We start from the raw sequence: 21,661 nt of genomic DNA, 5'->3' as shown, positions 1-21,661 counted from the left end.
TGAGTACACTGGTATAATCATGTCAAATGAACATTCAATATAGAAATAATGTCTTTTCGTGCTTATAACAATTTAAAAGTCTGTCTGTGCAGGTTAGAAAATTACAGATAGATATTTTTATAAAGTAGGTATCTTTTTTTCTGTTTTTTATACAATTTTAAGAAAAGGCCCTCTCGGCTTTTTTTACATGTATTTGCGGTCTTTTCGATCTGTTCACATTCAATGTTTACATCTGGATAACTTAACGGTAACTTAATTTCAAAAGTGTTAATCTTTGCTGCATATTAATCGATTCCTTTTGAATTTTTTCCCTGACTTTCTCTGATCTAGCTGCATATATATCCGGATAATTAGCATATTCGAGAGGGGAATACAGCCAGAAGAATAAAAGAACAGAGTTCCAATGTCCACCGCGTTGCAAATATTTTATATTTCCAAGGGGCATAACTCTTTTAAAAAACAGTTGATCGTCCGCCATTATAGAACTGTCCGAGATATTGCTGATATTAACCTATAGTATAATTTTTATAAAAATCTGGCAAGAATTGTACCAGTGAGAGCGCTAACGAGGCCATTTTCTATAAATCTAATATTTCCAAGGGATATAACTCTTTTAAAAAAAGTCGATCGTCTACCATTATAAAACTTGTCCGATGTATTGCTGATATTAATCTATAGTATAAGGTATATAAAAATCTGGCAAGAATTGTACCCGTGAAAGCGCTAACGAGGACATTTTCCATAAATTAAATATTTCCAAGGAGCATAACTCTTTAAAAAAAAAGTCGATCGTCCACCATTATAAAACTTGTCCGAGATATTGCTGATATTAACCTATAGTATAAGTTTTTATAAAAATCTGGCAAGAATTATACCCGTGAGAGCGCTAACGAGGCCATTTTTCATAGATTTAATATTTCCAAAGGACATAACTCTTTTAAAAACAGTCGATTGTCCACCATTACAGAACTTGTCCGATGTATTGCTGATATTAATCTATAGTATAAGGTATATAAAAATCTGGCAAGAATTGTACCCGTGAGAGCGCTAACGAGGACATTTTCCATAAATTAAATATTTCCAAGGAGCATAACTCTTTTAAAAAAAAGTCGATCGTCTACTATTAAAAAATTTGTCCGAGATATTGCTGATATTTACCTGTAGTATAAGTTTTATTAAAATCTGACAAGAATTGTACCTGTGAGAGCGCTTACAAGACCAGATGGATGGACACACACGGACGGACGGACGGACACACGGACGGACGCCCGGTATTTCTATATCCCCCGCAACGCGTTACGCGGGGGGCAAAAAAAAAATTGAAGTTGATACTCTAGAAATTTATTCGCATAGCAACATTTTAAACCAATTTTACATCAAGCTCATATAGCCTGCTGTACTCGTCGTTTGCTGCTTAAAGAGGGAAATGATAAAATTAAATGGAAGTGTTGGTTTTTATTTCAACTTATTTCTATTTTCACTCTTTATCAGAACGTTTTCCCGTGAATTCATCATTGATAGCGTCCTTGCTAAACGGGACAAACATTAAAAAGTTTTCAGTTTACAGGGAAGGTAACATTTTGTCACTAGACATCCCACTGTAATATAACAATATGATTCCAATTCCAGCTTAATAATAGAACCACCAAATTGGCGACGCAGCATATTCACATTTGAAATCCCTGATGTTCTCAATAAGGGTATATGTCAATGATTCAGCAACCCATCAATACAAATAACCACAAGAAATATACAGTCTTAATTCAACAATATATAGGTGTCTACACAATATGTCAAACTTTAATTCCCTACAGTCAATAGGCCAATAGTTACGAAAAGCAACAGAAGCAATCAAAGATATGGAATTCACACATCTTTTTTTTTTATATTCAATCACTCCTCATTCGATTTAACAAGTGTAACACTACGAAAGTCACTAGTAATCCTTCTGAAGCAAATGAGGGGAATTCGTGTTGATTTTCCTTACTTTTACTTTTTGCTGATCGATGACAGATATATTGTATTCGTCCAATATGTTTTCATTATTTTTTTAATCTACAGAACTCTGCGAAGGATATTAACATATCGAAGCAAACCTTGTGTACGCATATTTTATATTCATTACATTAATGCGTATGTGCTATTTATTTAATTACAGTTTTGTTGTCATGGCATTTTGAGTGTACGGCAAATTATATATAAGACACAAAACATTTAAGGCTAAAAACGTATCAAGTATGATGACACAGTATGGAAAAACATATAGAACCATGTCGTAATTTTATCATAAAACTGCGAGATTATGGTAAAATGTAATCAGATCAGAAATAAACATATGGAACAAGAAATAAACTCTACAAAAAAAAAATTACGACAGAAGGGATAGTTTTTCTTTCCCTATTGTTAATTTTCCTTTTTTTGGACGGTGGTGTTCCTTTGTCAACGTCTTACGGTGTTTATATGTCCCAACTCGTTCGCTATGCCCGTGTCTTTAGTGACGTTTTATTTTTCAATGAGCGTAATCTATGTATTACTGGTAAATTATTAGGTCAGGGATTTTGTTACACAAGTTACTTAAAACCTTTCCTAAATTCCTCAATAGATACAAAGATTTGGTTTGCAAGTTTGGCTGTACACGTAGAAAACTTATTTCAAACGGATAAGAACATCATAATTTTACGATGATGTTGTTTACCAAGCCCGGAAGTCCAGATACGATCCGGGTAGATTTGGCAACCATTTAGACTTATTCTAAAAAGTTACCAATTCAACACTGTAATAAGATCTTTTTAAAATTGTTTTATTGGTATAAATATTGATAATGTTATCAGTAAATAAAAACCAAACTAAATCTTATTGTAAATATACATGTATGCACTTTCCCGGTACTACAATCTGTTAATATTTTGGCATTGCACAAGGTCATGTTTTTCTCTGACTGTTAATGGCGTCTTAACACTAAATATATTGGATGTTGGAAGTGTACTGATTGATGTTTAAGTCTTAGATACATGATTTTTTTTTATTAGTTGTTATTGGCTTTGAACTAGCTGTAAGTAACTGCGAGTACTCTCAGATCTGTACTTTGTCTTTTTTTATGTTAGGGATGTATAAATACCCTGCCACGTCCGATCTGTGTTTTTGTTAGATATCTTCCTCCTCTATATCGATCTGATGAGTTAAGCCCTTTTCAACTGTTTTTTATAGTTTGTTCTTATGTTATGCTGTCCCAGGTTAGAGGGAGGGTTGAGCGCTCACAAACATGTTTAACCCCGCTATATTATGTATGAGCATATCCTAAGTCAGAACCCTGTAGTACAGTGGTAGTTGTTGTTTCATGTCTGTCCTATTTGTTTTTTCGTAAATTGTTTTGTTTTAAATTAGGCCGTTAGTTTTCTTAATTGAATTGTTTCATATTTTTCATGTCGGGGCTTTTTATAGCTGACTATACGGTATGGGTTTTTCTCATTGATGAAGGCCATAGAGTTGCCTATAATTGCTTACATCTACTTCATTTGAACTTTGGTGGATAGTTGTCTCACTGGCAATCATACCACATCTCCTTATCTTTATGTCAAATGTAACAGGGGTAAAATTAATCAACATAGTTTTATGTTTTAATCCATTCATGACTCTGTATTATTGACATTCTCTAATTTGCAGTAATAAAATAGAAAAAGGTCAAGTCAGTATAACAGGCCCGAATGCATTCTTTTTTGGTAATATTTGAAAACCGGGGTTTTACTGCAGTGCACGAAAAAACCTGGACAATGTGAAAAGCTGTATTCTATGAGAACTATTTCAAATATGTGCTTTATTTGTGATAAAAACGTTTATGTCAATAAAAATAAGATGGGCAATTGAAAAAATATATGCTTGCTAAATGAGAGAAGTATACTGGCTTATAATTTCACAAAAAAGGAGCCGATTCACACAACAAAGTAAAATGCCAACTGGACCCTATACATAACGCATTTATACCGAGCGTTGGAACTCATGTTGATACATGTATTACCATTTTCAAGCTTCGTTCTAAATACAACTGACGTTGCATATTTCATAGGAACTTCTTAACACTTGTAACTAGTGGCTGTGATATTTTTTTTAGATATGAATACAAAAAATTGAAAGTGCAAAGGAACATAAAAATGTAACAGTATACATGTATCTGTTTTCAACAGGTACAGTTGCTGGATCACATCACAGAAATTTGTCCACTATTTCCTGTACTTAAGGAACTAAATCCTCGTTCAAAATGTGTTATTTTCCCCATCATTTATGTTGTTTTTTGGGGGTTTTCCATACTTAACATGGACTAGGATATTTCTGGCTATATCATTATAAAAATAAGGAAATGTGGTATGACTGTCCATGAGAAATGTGAACAATTACTGGTCACAATGAAGAATAAGTAAAATTCATCCCTGACAATAAGCTACAAAAGGTCCCCGTATAACACAAGAGAGGTGAAAGATAACAAAGGGACATTCGAACTCATTTGTCAAATAAAAACAAACTGACAATGTTATGGCTTAAACCCCCCCCCCCCCCAAAAAAAACGATTAAATTTTATAAGAGCTGAAAAACGGCATGATTGATAAAACTAAAATGACAGAAAAACAAATAGAACAAACAGCAAACCAACCACAACTAATGGTCTAGCTACAGGTTATTGCTTGATACAGTCACATTACAGAAAGTATCGGATTTGTATATGAAAAGGACAAAAGACTCAAAGTATAACATGAAGAGTAGACGCAGTTAATGTGAACCTGTTGAGTTAATCTTTATCTGTGTGTATTTTGTTAGGAAGCTTTCCTTGCCAAAACATTGACTATGCCATATATACTTACGCCAGCTTTTTAATCAGCAACTCCTTCTAAACGGCTTGACTGAATTAACCTATAAGTGCACAGGTTTTTTATAAGAAATGTTTTGACCCGCCCCGTTTGTATGTACATGTCTAAAGTCCTTAGCCTGTAATCTAATGGTTGCCGATGGTTTCTGTAAATCATATTTATTTTTCATTCATTGTTTTCTACATTAATTTGGCGGGTAGCTTTCTCGTTTGAATTGTTTTACATTTTTTCATTTCGGGGCCTCCTATAGCTTATTAGTTTATACGGTATGTGTTTTTCTCATTATTGAAGAACGTATAGTGACCTATAGTTGCTTAAAGTAACGTCATTTGGTCTTTTGTTGATGGTTGTATCATTGGCAATCATACGAGATCTTCTTGTCTTAACATGAAATTGTTCACCTGCTTTTAAATATTTTTTTTTATCTTTGTGGTTTATGGAGATTCCCGTACCACAACACATAGTCTTCCGTTTCTTTTTATACTAGCAAGAGATGACCGTTGGCACGCGACTTCATCTGAAGACTCAACCATTTGTTATAATATGAACACATACAAGTTGGTGGTTGTTGCTGTCAGCGTATATTTTGCGGACAAACTTATTGCAAGCTCTTTTCAAAGAATATTATATACTAATAGTAGAAATGTTATTTTGTAGGAGTGTATTGGTATATAAACTCGTAATATTCACTTACAAATTGATTTAGGACCACACGACATTAATTTTGTTAAAGATGTAGTCAGGTCAGGTTTAGGAATTTTCGTCAGATGATATTGTAAAACGCAATGTATATTTTTACTTCAGATGTATATCCGATTGGTAGGTATTTGTCTGGTAGCAGGAATCCTAGCAACACTTGCTTTCAACCAGAACTACACAGTGCCTACAAAATATGGTCCACTATCTAAAATTATTATAATTGCAGAAAATAAAAGTTTATATGTAGGAGGAAAAAATATTCTTCTCCACTTTGACTTGGATCTAAGTCTAAAGAATCAAGGTATAATTGGCCCTGTCAACGATAGTAAACAATGTAATTCTTTTGACAATTCTTGTATCTACATGAGATACCGAACAGTCAATAATCATATTAGTATATTGAAGTCTTTCCGGAACTTCCTGATCGTATGTGGAACAGCGCGCCAAGGTATATGTTACATGTACGATGCATCTGATATCAATCTTAAACATCATTTTGGTGAAAGTAAGAAAAATTATCTTGGAAGTGAAAATTCATCCGTTATGCTCATCACAAAGGACGAAAGTGGTGTTGATATGTTTTTCATTGGTCAAAGTTATGATAGCAGAAAAGCAGATTTCTTTTACAATGAGTTTGCAACGCTTGATATTTCAAAATCTAACAAGAACTGGAACTTTGATCATTACTCCGCTTGGAGTTTTCTTTCAGTATGTGATACCAAACGGGAAAACTTTAAATTGAAGTTTTTACATATTTTTGATACTAAGGAATACATTTTTCATGTTTTCATTCGATCAATAAACAATTCAGGAAGCATTTCATATGAAACAAGAATATCAAAATTGTGCAAGTATAACCTGGATTACGGTTCTTATGAAGAAATGCCAATTTCCTGTAAAACTCCTACGAAGTATGACATTGGAATAGCAGCTCACTACGACATCGAGCAACAAAAGCTATATATGACATTTGGTATAAGGGCATACAATGTTGATAACATTCAAGCCGATAATACTCAAGGTTCGGTCGTTTGTGTCTATACGATTGATGAAATGATAAGAAAGTTTGCAAGTGAAGTGTTGACAAAATGTTTTAAAGGATTGCCAACATGGGGGACACCATCATGGCACTGCAATTCTACCCAATGCACACAAGCTTCTAAGGTAAGTTTCATTATATTTTCATAAGTCTTTACTTACCCTTACGGAGTTTTAAAAAGGCTAGCTGGTTAGAAATGATTTGTTCGACGTCGATTTTAGTTGTCAAGGATTGTTAGTTTTCTGGCAGAAGATCAGTAGTTTCTTGTGGATACCCAGGCGTCCTCTGACAATAAAACTGGCCGCCATGATAAACTTCAGCAAGATATAAAAGTGTTTAGGTTGCATTAAACAACTGTCAATCAATCAATTCATCAAATGTCAGTTGTTGTTTTTAGAAGAGATGAGTTCTACAAAGAATATGACTGATGTTTTTAAGATTATGTTTTCATTATCCAGCCGTAAATTATAAAAAAAATTAATGTACATTAAAAATTCGAAATAACCTACAAAATGTGGTGCACACTTTTAAATAACACGCTACGCACGTTATTCAGGTTGCACTACATTTTTGATGTTATTATTTTATAGACAGAAAAAATATTGCAATCATTTCTTAAATAATTTAATTTAAGATGTAACACGTCTTCTGATTGGCTGAAAGTTTTTTTTTCTCTTGCGTTAAACAACAACTAATCAATCAATTCATCAAATGTCAGTTGTTATTTTCAGAAGACATAAGTTCTACAAGGAATGTGACCTAAGTTTTCAAGATTAAATGAACGCTTTTATTGATATAAATACTGATTTTTTTATGTATATTCAAAATTCGGTCGATGTCCATTTCTATCATACATTTTGTTTTGGAAATATCGCCCCATTAAAATATGAGTGAAAATATCTTATGAAAGAGCTGAATAATTTACGTAAAGCTAGCTGGATAAATGTGTAAACTTTATTTGAGTCCTGCACTATTCATATCAGTTACCAATTATAATAGGAGTTTGCTAAATAATTAATAAATGACTGAACCAAAACTATTTGAGGATTCGTTGTTGACTTATTGAAAGACTGCCTGTACCAAGACACCTTTCAAATGGGAGTTACAATTTCACGATCTTCATTCTGTGAAGGCACCTTTGAAAACCCAATTATATATAAATACAATTTTGAAATTGTTTTCATCCTAAAATTAGCTTCAATATTTGCCACAATTTGAGGGTAAATCAGATATCTTTTTGAATCATACATTTTCTTTTCGCAGGATGAATATTCAGAGGTGACATCTTCATTTCATAATGCTAACCAATACTAATAAAATGTATTTACACAATATTCATTTTTCTGTTACAACTGGCATGGATATATATACTATTTAATTAACAATGAAACATTTTAGTAGTACTTGATATGCTAAACTTTTAAAACTACTGACGTTGTACTAAATCTTGCTGATAGTGTTACGTCAACATATGACAAAAACGTATCATTTAATTAATAGACCCTTCCAGATGATAAATCCTGCAAACTAAAATTTGACTATGAAAAAGTGGTTCTCTGCATTTTTATTTCATTAATTACAAACATTTTAGCTAAATGAACAAATCTTTTGTGCAAAAAATTATGTTGGAATTAGTGGGTCTAAACACTAGTTTAGAAATAAATATAGTAGAAATATAACAGATTTTAGAAATTATCTAGACATTTTCTCGCCTTTTATCTCCGTTACAAATACCCAGTGCTACCCCTCAAAATTTAAAACAACACAAAAGATTCCATGATTCAGAAGTGTTTTTCTGGATTTACTATTCATTAGGAACGCTCATAGTCGAACATTTGAATGCCAAGGCTTATAAGAACCGAAACGGTTGAAGAGCTTTATGACGAAGAAAAACAACACAAAAACATAGTCAAACCCATCTAAGGTCAACTTTGACTGAGTGAGTTGAAACTTTAGTTTCTTTATAACATTTAAATTCATACACAGACAATTTTTGAAAGGTTTGTTATAAATTATGTCAGTACCGAACTACTGACTACTAAGACGATGATACCCTTAGGACTGATAGTCCAACACCAGCGGTATTGACCCAGTGCAGTGAAAAATAAAACAAGTACTATAAACTTCATGCATCTGAAGCGCTTTTCTGAATTTACCATCATCCATAATTCACAAAGCTGGATATCTGAATGCCAAGGATATATAAGAACCTAACCAGTTGAAGAGCTATATGGCAAAATAAGGACCTTAAAACATAGCCAAATCAATTGCAGGCTATCTTTGCCTGAGTGAATTGATACTTATTTACTTTATAATATAGAAAGGCTTGTTATGTCAGTACAGAAGTACTTACTACTGAGTTGACGATACCTTCCGGAACTTATAGTGCACAAGCAGCGGTATCGACCCACTGTTGTAAAATATGAAATCAACACAATAAATCTCATGAGTCCGAAGCGGTTTTCTGGATTTGCCTTCATTAAGAACGCTCAAAGCCGAATATTTTAATGCTAATGGTGTATAAGAACCGAAACAGTCAAGAGCTATATAGCCAAAAGGGACTTAATAACATTGCTAAATCAATTTAAGGTTAACTTTGCCTGAAATAATTTTAAAAACCTTTGTTTCTTTATAATCTATAATTTTATAAACGGACAATTTAATAAAGGTTTGTTATAAATCATGTCAACAAGGTAGGTTATAACCAAATTTACTTACTAACAACTTTTAGCTACCAAGTACTATCTCTAAGATAGGTTATAACCAAATATACTTACTAACAACCTTAAGTCATTGACATAAATAACTTATGTTGAAAATATAGCAGATTAAAAAGGTAAGGGGACAGGAAACTCAACTATATTGAATTATAAACCTCTAAAACGCTACGAGTCTATCTTCAAATTAGTGTAATATTCCAACAGAATTTTAAAAGACATTCCTCAAAACTTACAAGTTGGATCTTAAGATATTAATTTTTTTGCACGTATCAGGTATACTTTCAAATCCAAAAGACAACAACTATCGAGATTTCTTGAGTTGTCACTCGCATTTATATGTTGGGGATTTTTTTCTAAACCGTTAAGCTTTTTATTTTCGATCAGTAAGATACAAATAAGGTACATAGAAGAACAAAATGAGACTGTTGGTTTTTCTCGTTTGAATTGTTTTACATTTTGTAATGACTGTCTTATTACAACTGACTAAACGGTATGGGTTTTGCACATTGTCGTAGACCGTACGATGAAATGCACTTGCTAACTGCATCATCATTAGGACTTGGGTAGATTGTTGTCTCTTTGCAATCCTATCATATTTTTTTATACATATTTATATATATATCTATTTATTAACCTTAAAGTACTTGAAAGAAAAAATGAAAATACAATTATGTAGATTAAAACATTTCCATTTCATTACGTAAACATTTTTGTCCAAAAGTTTTATTAATAAAAAAATTAAAAAGACATTTTGTAGGGTGACATAATAAAATCATGTGAACAGAAGAAAATGGAATTTGGAATCGAGGCTCACGGTGACGGTTTTAGTAAAACAGCCGTTTATCAGATCTCCAATGAATTGTTAACCTCTGTTCTGCCACTGAGCAATAGTTCTGAACATATTATTCTTGCAGGAAGTAATACAGGATTTTTAAGAAAGGTACACGACCTATCTATAATATAACAAAAAAGAATTGAATATTAATTCCACAGCTGACCCTAAAATAATGGAACTCGAAGTTGAGTAAATTACTATATTCAGTTTTAAAAGTAACTACTGTTAACTATTGTTTCACTCACATACATACAGTAAAAGAGAGGCGAAAGATATAATTGGGATATTCAAACTCATAAGTCAAAGACAAAGTGACAAAGCCATAATAGCAAAAAACGAAAAAAACAAAACAAAACAAAACAAACAAAACATCGGTCTGCAAAAAAAAACTATATAGGAGGCTAAAGACTGGGCAACAATTCAAATACATTGATTATCAGGTAATTGCTGAACGATACAATGTGAAGCCTTTTAAAAGCTCGCCCTGAACTTTTACAGCATAAATATCCAGAAACACTGATAATTTTTACTTATAATATATAGCTAAAAAATCAGGAGAACCAATTGGTTATGGTTAATGAAAAGCCTTATCTAAAAAATACCTTTCCAAACGGAACTAATAGAAACAAAAACGTTCGAAATACATCGTCTTTTGTTTATTTGGAATTAAATCTTTTACACTTTATTGCTGTCAAGGGCAATACAATTGTCTCTTGTGTTGTTTTTTTAAGAACAACATCCACATAAGATACCTGTCTGAGGGTTATAATCTTGTACACCAAAGGCGCACTTCGCCAGCACATGACTCATTATTTACGCCTGAATCAAAACATATACAAGGCAAAACTAATGAGACTATTGAAGAGAGTTGGAAACCAATAATCCCACAAAAAAGTGCCAAATGTTTCTAAGGCCATAAATACCTTGGAAGGGATAAAACCCTTAGTCGAATGATTATATTTCAAACAAGTGAATTACTATGTATTTGTACTTTTTAAAACAATTTTCATATAGATTTTTATATCTATGTCCGATTCAAATCCTACTCCAAATGAACAAATAACACTTAAAAAATATAAATAAACATCTGTTGTTTGTCATTTAATTGAAGTTTATATTCTTGTAATTATTTTTTTCAAGATACTGGTAACTTCGACACAGAGTACATCGTACGTCAAATTTGACGTTAGCGGTGACAGAAATATTCCAGTTGGTAATGAAATGGTTCTAGATACACACAGCTATCTGTATCTTTTGACAGGAAACAGGGTGACTAGCATATGTGCAATTTGAAATAGTAACTGACCATAAACAGATTTGAAATGAATTATAACATTGTGAACGATATACAGGCTGCGCTGCGTGAACTTTAGAACATTGTATTCCAAATGGAACCAGTATAAATAATTTAATTTTTTCCACTTAGTAATTATAAATGATGCATCTGCAATGATATTTGATATTTTTGAATGTGTTTTCACCACATAAGTTTTTCTATCAGTAAATACAATAAGTAACAAGAACATATAAGACGAAATATATATTTCCGGGATTTTCTGCTCTATGGTCGGGTTGTTGTTTCTTTGACACATTCCCCTTTTCCATTCTCAATTCTACTCTTCAAATGGTTAACACTTTTAGCAGTGGTGTAAGTCTTTAAAAATAAACAAAAATGTCAAAAATGGACGCCAAAACGAGACGTAAAAGCACCAATAGTATTAATAGCGGATTTTAAAGGATATTAATCCAGTGGTTGCTGTTAAACACTTAAAAAGTACATGCAAAAATGGATAACAAAAATACCGAACTCCAAGGTAAATTTAAAAAGGGAGAGACTATAAAAAACTGACAAAATCAAATGTTATCAACCTACGAGACGAGTTGAAAACAAATAAACAATGTTATCATATTTGAGCTCAGAATATGAATTTAAATATTAAAACTTTATGATTTCATAATTCTTGTTGAGAGTTGCAGGTTACGTTTTAATGCTTCTATGTTTATTTTTTCTTTCCAGGTTACAAAATTGTCAATGACGTCATGTCAATTACACAAGACGTGTGGAGAGTGTGTACCCAGTGATGACCCACTTGGATGCGGATGGTGTTTCGATCATTGTACTACAGAAACCAAGTGTCAACACAGCAATATGTGGCATAATCAATCATGTCCGCCATTTGTACAGGGTGTAAGCTATAATTTATATAGAAATATATCTTCATATTTACAGCTTTCTAGCGTCAACGATTCGGTGCGCGTTTGTTTCACACTAAAGAGTCATCAAATATAATGTTATCTGCTGCTAATCCAGTATGCACAGCACACATGCAAATCAACATAAAATAGTAAATACATTGACTGGTAAGACTAAAGTCAAAGTTTCGTGTCTAAATAGAGTATATAAAAATAAGGAGATGAGATACAATTGCCAATGAGACAACTATACACCAAAGTTCAAATAAAGCGAATGTAAGCAATTATAGGCAACCGTACGGCCTTAAACAATGAGAAAAACCCATACCGTATAGTCGGCTATAAAAGGCACCGACATGAAAAATATGAAATAATTCAAGTGGGAAAACTAACGGCCTAATTTATTACAAAACAATGAACGATAAACAAATATGATAGACATGAACCAACGACAACCACTGAACTACAGGCTCCTGACTTGGGACAGGCACATAAAGAATGTGTCGGGGTTGAACATGTTTGTGAGCGCGCAACACCCCCTAACCATGGACAGTGATGTAACAGCACAACATAAGAACAAACTATAAAAAATCAATTGAAAAAGGGTTAACTGATAAGATCGATGACGTCTTCCTACAAGTCTGTTACCTTGTAAACTATTATGTGAATTATATGAAGCATCTTCAGTGCGTCGAAACTAACTGTTTTTTTTTATGATGCATTTTGTTATCTTTTAACTGCGGCTGAAAACTCCTAAAGCAAACTAAACAGTGGATTATCAACTCTATCATGTTGATTTTTTTGCTACTTGATTCACGCACACGTTTGAATGAAAATTAAGGATGTGGTGTAGCAATTCATGACATTAAATGGTTACATATACAGGACATTACCAAACGTAAATGAACAGCACTTTATTTGCTGTTTCATTTTTTTTCAAATATCAAAGTCACAGTAAAGCCTTCAAAATGGAACAAAACCTAACTATAGATTCAAGACGATGTCACTTATCACGCATGAAGACAAGCAATTCTATTGTATTTGTGAAGGAAATAAGCTGGAATTAAATAAAGTAGCGACAAATGGATATTTAAATATAACTGCAGCATTAGTTTTTTCAGCTTTGATATTGAAAATGGTAATATATTATTGTGACAGTGGTCATTCTTTTTTTTTCTAGATAAGCCCAGCGAATGGACCGCTGGAAGGGTCAACAAAATTAACTATAACAGGAGAGAATTTCGGTTCGATGGTAAACAATGCTAATGTATCAATTGGAGCTGCATCATGTTTGATCCAGAATATTAGTGATACAAGGTGCTCTTTAATTAACCTTCTTTAAAGTGTCCATTTCATATCTAAGTGGGTAGAACTAATGGAAGGGACATAACTTTTTAAATCACTGGAATTGATATTAACCATTTTCATTATTCGATTTCAAACTTCTCTGTAAGAAAGCTGGTTTTTAACTGTTTTCTCAAAAAACATCACTGAATCGGATAAATACAAACGTCTTACAGATTAAAAAAACCAATACCACTGCATCAAGGTCTAAATTGATAGCACTGATTTGATTATCCAGAACTTCAGTAATATTTTTGAAAGTACACTGGTATGAGTTTATATTCATAAATCATTGGATGAAATAAGGACATTTCTACAACTTAACATTTTGATATTGTTTGCCAATTTGTCTGAAAGTATAGATTGAATAAGTTTATTATTTTATCTTGAGGAAATATTTACTCATGAAGATGACTATGATACAGGATAGAATAGGAAAATGATGTTAAACACATTTTGTTTTCGTAATTTATATCATATGTTGTTACCTTTATTCACCTCCAGAATAACTTGTCTGACAAGTCGAGTAGGATTGCCTGTCCCTGCAGCTGTAAAGGTGAGCGTGACTGATTCGACCTCCAAACAATATAGGATTGATGGAATATCGGAACGCTTGGACATAACATTTGAATATACGGTATGTGAGAATACTTGAATGGATGCTTATAAGAAGTAATTTTTTTAAATTTAAGAAATATTCGTTGTTGTGATAGAAGAGGTCTTTTCCGTTTTACAATAGCTTTAACCCCTTTACTGACATGAGATACCATTGCTAGTAAGTCTTCCTATTTGTAAATGTACGGTTCTTAACAATTTCAAAATCATTCGAAATACTAAGATTTTCCTTCCTCGGGAATGAATACGTCCAGCATCAAGCGCATCTGATGGTAGTTTTCCACAGAGACACGTGACCTGCGCATTTAATCAGTCGTTTTAATTCATATTTCCGATTCTTTGACTTCAATTTTTTGCAATAAATGATTCACTTTAATTCTCTTGAGTATTTATTGCATAAATTTTCAGCAATCTAGTATTATGAATATCTTCCCCATGAAGGGACCAATATCAGGCAAAACAATGCTAACTATCACGGGTGAAAAGTTTGAAATTGGATCTATCCTTTCCGTGAAGATTGGTAAGATGCAGTGTGATATTCAAACGTAAGTGTTTTTGTTTTTCTTTACAATGTATTACATGTAATAAAGTATGACAAATTGCGACAGTTGAATTTGTTCCATGCATCTATCAACTCCCGCTGAGAAATTTGACCCTTGATGGATTCAACTATTTCTTTAGTTTATGTCCCTTTTAGTCATATTGTCCCTAACTTTTCTACGCTATTATACATCACTGGCTTTCAAATATTTTGGGTTTGAGCATCGGCTGAAGGTTTTACCAGAAAAGCGCATGTGACGCACGAAATTTATTATGTGTTATCTTCGTCTTACGCTTTTTGGTTTTCAAAAGTCATTAGTTAAATGTCATCATTTATAGTATTGAATTGTGTCTCACCTATTTTCTTTCAGGCTTCAAACTTGTTGAGCAACCAGATGAACGTTTTACTAGAAAAGCGCCTGGAACGCACGAAATCTAATTTGTGTTATCTTCATTTTACACTTTTTGATGTTCAAAAGTCATTAGTTGAATGTCATCATTTATAGTATTGAATTGTGTCTCACCTATTTTCTTTGAGGCTTCAAACTCGTTTTTGAAATCTAGTAATTTATAAGGATATAATATATTTTTACTAGAGTTTCTATGCAAACAATGTGAATGTTCAGAACACTTTGACTTGTATCTAATTTGCCACACTTAATTTTAACACGTACAAACGGTCTTAGCTTTTTAAACCTATCGCGTCACAAAACGGAGCAGTTAATAATCATGATTAAGTGTTTATGCTAAACGGTAAAATAGGAGTAAAATCAAGCTTTTTCGTTCGTTTTGATTGAAAACCGTGTCAAGTTGAAGACACTTTATCATTCAAAGCATGTGCAGTATTAGATTTGAGTTTAATATGGCATTTATAAAGGCATCTCTATAAAACATCATGTATTTGTTATCTGACAATCAAAAGATGAAAATTTAGCATCAAACGTAATCATTACAGGCATTCTATATTTTAGGAAAAATAACACAGAAATTGTGTGCCTCACACAATCTTGTGGAACATGTGAACAAGTTTTTGAAGGAGAAAATCTTGAAATGTCTAACTGTAGGTACAGCGGGGATATTGTAGTAGCGATTGATGGCGCATCATATCAGCCGTTAGAAAACAAGACATTTTGTTACATGCCAAATCCGGAGATTATTCAGCAACCATCACGAAATAGTACTATGATAAGGTATAAAAAATTAGGGATTGGATGGTATAATCCTACTCTTTTGAACAAAACACCGCAAACAATAGGTATAAAGCATTTGGTGGAAGAGACAACAAGAAACCCCCTTTATCGAAATCACTACCTTTCAGGTCTGGGCAGTGATAATCACGTGGCAAATTTAAGTGGCAAGATTGTGGAATCAAAGATAAAGATAAAAACAATGCCAAAAATTGCACATGCATTCTAAGAAAAATATTAAGATTCGAAAATCCATTCCTTGTTATTGGTTTGGTACAAATATCAAAAGAAATCCAATGAAAGAGGCACATGCAGCATGTGATGATAACGTTCTATTGCCTAAAAATCTGTAAGTTATATTTTTAATTTCCCATTGATGTCATATTAAAAATGGTTACCGTTCTTAAAGTGTACCTTAAGTTGTCCAACAATATTTTTTTCAGTGGAGGTTTAAACATTGAAATTCATGGAAACTGGTTTGATTCTGTTACCAATTACGGTATGCTGATAAGTGTGGGTGACGCTCATATTGGTTCGGTAAGTTTAAACATTAATAAATTCATATTCTTTCTAAGTAGAAAAATTAACGCCTTCATTGAAAGCTGGGAATTCAGCATGTTAAGTTATGTTTAGTTCTTCCACAAAATTCACTGATTGCGGAAAATATTTTTGGTTTGGATTCCTATATACATTCCTAAAGTTAAGAAATATTTTCTTTTAATCATCAGAAATCTTTGGAGAGAAAACAGTTTTGACTGGCCTTTAAATATATCTGTATGAAGTATATATGTTAACAAAGCTGTTCTCTTATAAGCACAGATATTTGTTTTTAAATCGTACAACTTATGTATTACGTTAAATTACGTTAAATTACTTTTGATTAGATGAACCAATATAAAAAATTGAATGACAAAGATATAAATCGAGGGCAGGAAAAGGATCTAAACACAAATGCAGTTTTCAGGCTTTAACAGTTTTGTTAAGATAGGATAATTTGTAGAGAATCTGTCATTTGTAACTCAAATAGCTTCTGACAGAAGATACTTATTTTGTATTTTAATTTTTTTCCCTATATTTCTATCTAGATCAGCAACTCACTCGTTTTATGACTTATGATTTTGAAACCATTTTACAAATCTGGTCAAACATTCATTTTTTGCTGAAATATTTTTTCATCTTCAGTTACTCATGATTTTCCCCTTTAAACAACATTTCCACCACACTTGCCGTATAATTGCGGCTACTTTTAATTTGTTGTGGAAGCCGGACAAAACCCCAAATTCCGCTGCAAACTTGTACACCCTTAATAAATTATGATCGGTGTTGAACGTATCTGCCAATAGAAATCACAACCTTAGACCACTCGCCAAGCTGTAGCTGACTTACAAATCGTATGAATTGTTGTAAAAGACAAACAGCGGGGGAAAGGTATTGCTATAGAACCCATAAATTCAGATGAAGTTCCATGAAAACCTATTGATCATTTGTGTAACTTAGTCTGAAATGTAATCAATTTGATATTTTAGTAAAATATTTGAATACTTGCTTCAACGGTTCTTTTGAAAATACTAAACAATGAATTTTAATATGTATTTACAGTTATGAACATATATAGTGCAAATATTTTGAAATGCTATTTTTTTCAGACTGTTTATAACGTCGTTACACTAATTCCATTGGGTCTTCATATTTTAGACCTGAAACAATTATTTATTTATCAACTAAAAAAGCTTCAAACTAGCTATCTTTGATTCAAGTGCTCTTGATCGGAATCGTGTATTTTTTTATTTTTTTTTTTTTGCTTTGCGAAAGTTATTTTTGTATGCTTCGTTTCGATCCAAAGAGTAAAGTCAGCTAACACTGACTTTTACAGTTTGTACTTGTGTTGTGCTTTGACATCACTGTTTGAGAAAACATAAGCCCCAAAAATGTTTAAAACCGCATTCTTTGTGTGAGTGTCTTAAATCATGAGACTTTAATGAAGTGGTTGGCGTTGGTTGCTGTCAGTCATATTGCTATTTTTCTGATCGTCTCGCGGCAAAGGGGGAAATAATTATATTTCAGAATTTGTGTTTTACAGTTGACCGGAAAATTCCGAATTTAAAGCTTTCTAAACACTAGTTGGTTAATCACTATTTATGACTACAGACAAAGAGTTGTGACAAAATTATTTATATATATAAAAAGTGTCATAATGTCTATTGATAATGTTAAAAATATGTATCTTAAAAATGTATTTTGCTGTTACAAATCTTCTTTCAAATTAGCATGCATTTACATGACACATAAGAAAAATCCTCAATATTTTGTAATTTGCTTAAACATTGCTTACATAGTCAGAACAAATATTATAAAAATACAGGATTTTCTTAATTTCTTTTCTGTAAATTCGAATGCGACAGTCTTTGTTTCCTATAAATCCTATGCTTTTCACTTGAAATGGATACCAAGAGTTGCTTCCCGTACCCCACTGAACACAAAGAAAAACATTAGGTTATCCCCCTTTTAAGACAGTTTAGGTCGTCATTTAAATTATTTGTTAGCTAATTTTCATCAGATAACAGTTAAACGAAGGTAAACAAAATGAATTCCATCCATATAAGGGACAAAACTATTTATGACATTATCTATCTTGACTGAGAAAAAAAAGTTCATTAGTTTATGACGTACAAGTGTTTCGTTTATTGTTTTTGCATAAATCATGCCGTTTGTTTTAACCTGCGTCACAGAAGGCGGGAGCAAGTCTAATAACCGCAATAATAAGCAATTTTTACATTCTGCAATGAATCCACTTCCTGTTTGCCGATGGTTTGAAACACTCATTCTTAAACGGAAAATTTTCGTCAAGGTTTTCTCCGCTCCAGTTGAAGGGAACAATTTAATATTTGGTCTACGGTTGTAGCGGTTAAGCATTTTTTTCCACTGCCGTATATCCAGTTTCTGTTTCCCGATAGTTTGAAATGTAACAACGCTCATTGTACAAGGAAACTTTTCGTCAAAGTTGTCTTGGCTCCTATTAAAGGGAATGATTTAATATTTGGTCTGTAGTTTTATCATGTTGAGTTGTAGCGAGTAAGAAGTTCTGACATCCACCGTGCTACAACGTTCCGTTTGTCTATAGTTTAGAATTTTAAAACAGTCAATGTAGATGGAAAATTTTCGTCAAAGTTTTTTTGGCTTCGGTGAAAGGGAATGATCAGTTATCCTCCAATATACATGTTAAATCAATTACATGCTGCGACGCAGGTCCAAACCCGGTATTGGTCTTACTTCTCTGATTTTTCGCATTTTGTTATGCCTGTTATTTTATACATACAATATGATAAATATTTTGTTAATTGACGAAGGCTGTACGGTGACCTATATTTGTTTACATCGTCGTCTTTTCGTCTCGGGTGTATATTTGTCATGTTAGAAATCACACAATAAATCCTTTTTCTTTAAAAGAAATCATCTGGTTGAAGAAATTTGATTCGACTCAGACTATATTGTGTTAAAAGGTAGCTGATATGACGGCGTTCAATCTCCTACATGGATAATGACGGATATTCAAAAAATTTCCTTATATTCTTTAAATATTCATTTCAGTCTTGTAGAATGAAATATTCCGGATCAATGTTGGTGTGTTCTACTCCTGATTTGACATCTGGCACTGGTCTTGTTTCTTTTGATTTTTTTTCGCATTTTGCTATTCCTGTTTTGTATACTTACTAACTATATGGTATATACTTTATTTTAAAATAAACGAAGGCTGTACGGTGACCTATATATTGGTTTACTCCTCGTCCTTTTGTCTCTGGTGTATATTTTTCATGTTGGAAATCACAATATATCCTTTTTCTTTAAAACAAAATCATCTGGTGACAGAATTTTGATTCAACTCATACTATATTGTGTTCAAACGTAGCTGATATGACGGCGTTCAATCATTTACATGGATTGTGACGGAAATTCAAAAAACTTTCTTATATTCTTTTAATATTCATTGCAGTCTTGTAGAATGAAACATTCCGGATCAATGTTGGTGTGTTCTACTCCTGATTTGACATCCGAATTGAACAAATCTGCAGAAGTTATCGTTGGCCGAATGACTGTAATGTTAGACAACAATCCAGTCAAATCAACCACGCTCATGATTTATCCTGACCCAGAATTAGACTACCTAGATATAGGCACTCAACTGAAAGAGATTGAAATGAAGGAAAAACTTTTAGAACTAAAGGTAAACAAAAACTCATGAAATATATATCTGCCTGATAAGTTGTTACGCAAAAGACGCGTGTTCCGTCTATATAAAAAAATCATTAGTGGCGCTCAAATCAATTCAGTTGGAAAGTCAATCAAGTACAGAATAAAATGTCACTAAAAACTAAAAGATTCGAGAAAAACTAGCAAAATATGACCGTCATATTTCATGTCAATACTGACGTGCTGGCGGGCTATATAATTTGGTCCAATAAGATATGAAAATATTAATTAAATCAAAAACGACTTTTACATTCGCATCATTACGGAGAATTACGCAGTTTTTTCACGTTGTTTGTCTGGCATGCACGAAGCGACAAATGAAAGTATTGGCGTAAATTGACAATCGTCCATACATTTCTATGAAACTTTCTCTGTGATACCACTATGCTAGTTAATCTTTATTTGTAATCTGCCCATTCAAAGAAATAGGCTATTGTTTCCAATTCGACTTTAAAACAAATGTTATTCTTTAGTTCAAGTTAAGTATGTAGTGAACTTCAAAGTTTTGTAAACAGTAAACAAACCCATCATCAATACTATACTACCAATTATATAGTTAACTCCTGTAATCCAACATAATGTTCCGTAATATGCTATAATAAAAGGGAGGAAAAAACGCTCATAACTGTACATAATAATAAACTAAAAACGTTGATACCGACAGCAAACTATACATAATACTTTAAATGTGACTAAAGGATATACATTTTAAAATGCTACAAAACAATAAAGAAAAGCGATTTGGACGTATAACATTTATAAATAAACTCATCATAGATACCAGGACTAAACTTTTGTACGCCAGACTTTTGTTTCTCTAAAAAAAGACTCATCAGTGACGCTTAAATAAATTAAGTTTAAAAAAAAAGCCAAATACAATACTAATTTGAAGAGCAGTAAGGGACAAAAATTTCTAAAGGTTTTGCTAAATAGAGTTAAGGTAATCTATTCCTTGGGTAAAAAAACCCCATAGTATTTCGAAAACTTCAAAGTTTTTATACAGTAAACAAACCCATCATAAATACCAAACTACCGTATTAAAACTTTGAACGCTAGACGCGCGTTTCGTCTACAAAAGACTAATCAGTAACGCATGAATAAAACAAGTGAAAGAGGACAAATACGATACGCAGATAAGATACAAAAATTCCGACAGGTTTTGACAAATGCAGCTAAGTTAATCTATTCCTGGGGTAAAAGTTCCTCAGCATTTAGAAAATTCAAAGTTTTGTCAACAGGTAATTTAAAAATATGACAATATTAATGATAATTCATGTCAGCACAGAAGTGCTGACTACTGGGCTGGTGATACCCTCGTGGCATCGACCAAGTGGTTGTAAAAAAACTCATCATAGATTACTAAGTGTTATACATTAAAAGAA

General features: G+C 32.6%; 2 protein-coding genes across 6 annotated transcripts in view; both read left to right on the top strand.

Moving 5' to 3' along the window:
• The window catches only part of LOC127718983 (hepatocyte growth factor receptor-like), a 92,513-nt gene that overhangs the window by 4,112 nt on the left and 66,740 nt on the right, over positions 1-21,661 (top strand). For 4 of the 5 annotated variants that reach the window (XM_052225072.1, XM_052225064.1, XM_052225088.1 and 1 more), the window contains exons 2-12: positions 5,664-6,722; positions 7,861-7,875; positions 10,075-10,257; positions 11,293-11,421; positions 12,170-12,340; positions 13,526-13,662; positions 14,194-14,326; positions 14,713-14,849; positions 15,816-16,034; positions 16,475-16,568; positions 20,023-20,253. In XM_052225072.1, coding sequence (XP_052081032.1) covers positions 5,664-6,722; positions 7,861-7,875; positions 10,075-10,257; positions 11,293-11,421; positions 12,170-12,340; positions 13,526-13,662; positions 14,194-14,326; positions 14,713-14,849; positions 15,816-16,034; positions 16,475-16,568; positions 20,023-20,253 — 2,508 coding nt within the window. The remainder of the gene's footprint in view (positions 1-5,663; positions 6,723-7,860; positions 7,876-10,074; positions 10,258-11,292; positions 11,422-12,169; positions 12,341-13,525; positions 13,663-14,193; positions 14,327-14,712; positions 14,850-15,815; positions 16,035-16,474; positions 16,569-20,022; positions 20,254-21,661) is intronic. The other variant, XM_052225096.1, reaches the window with a different exon arrangement.
• Positions 1-21,661, top strand: part of LOC127719063 (hepatocyte growth factor receptor-like) — a 63,791-nt gene that overhangs the window by 28,293 nt on the left and 13,837 nt on the right. The window lies entirely within an intron of this gene.

Source organism: Mytilus californianus, unplaced genomic scaffold (assembly GCF_021869535.1).
Source record: "Mytilus californianus isolate M0D057914Y unplaced genomic scaffold, xbMytCali1.0.p SCAF_1, whole genome shotgun sequence".
NCBI classification, from domain to species: Eukaryota; Metazoa; Mollusca; class Bivalvia; order Mytilida; family Mytilidae; genus Mytilus; species Mytilus californianus.
Note: the sequence above shows the minus strand (reverse complement) of the source record. Positions and strands in the feature narration are given on the sequence as shown.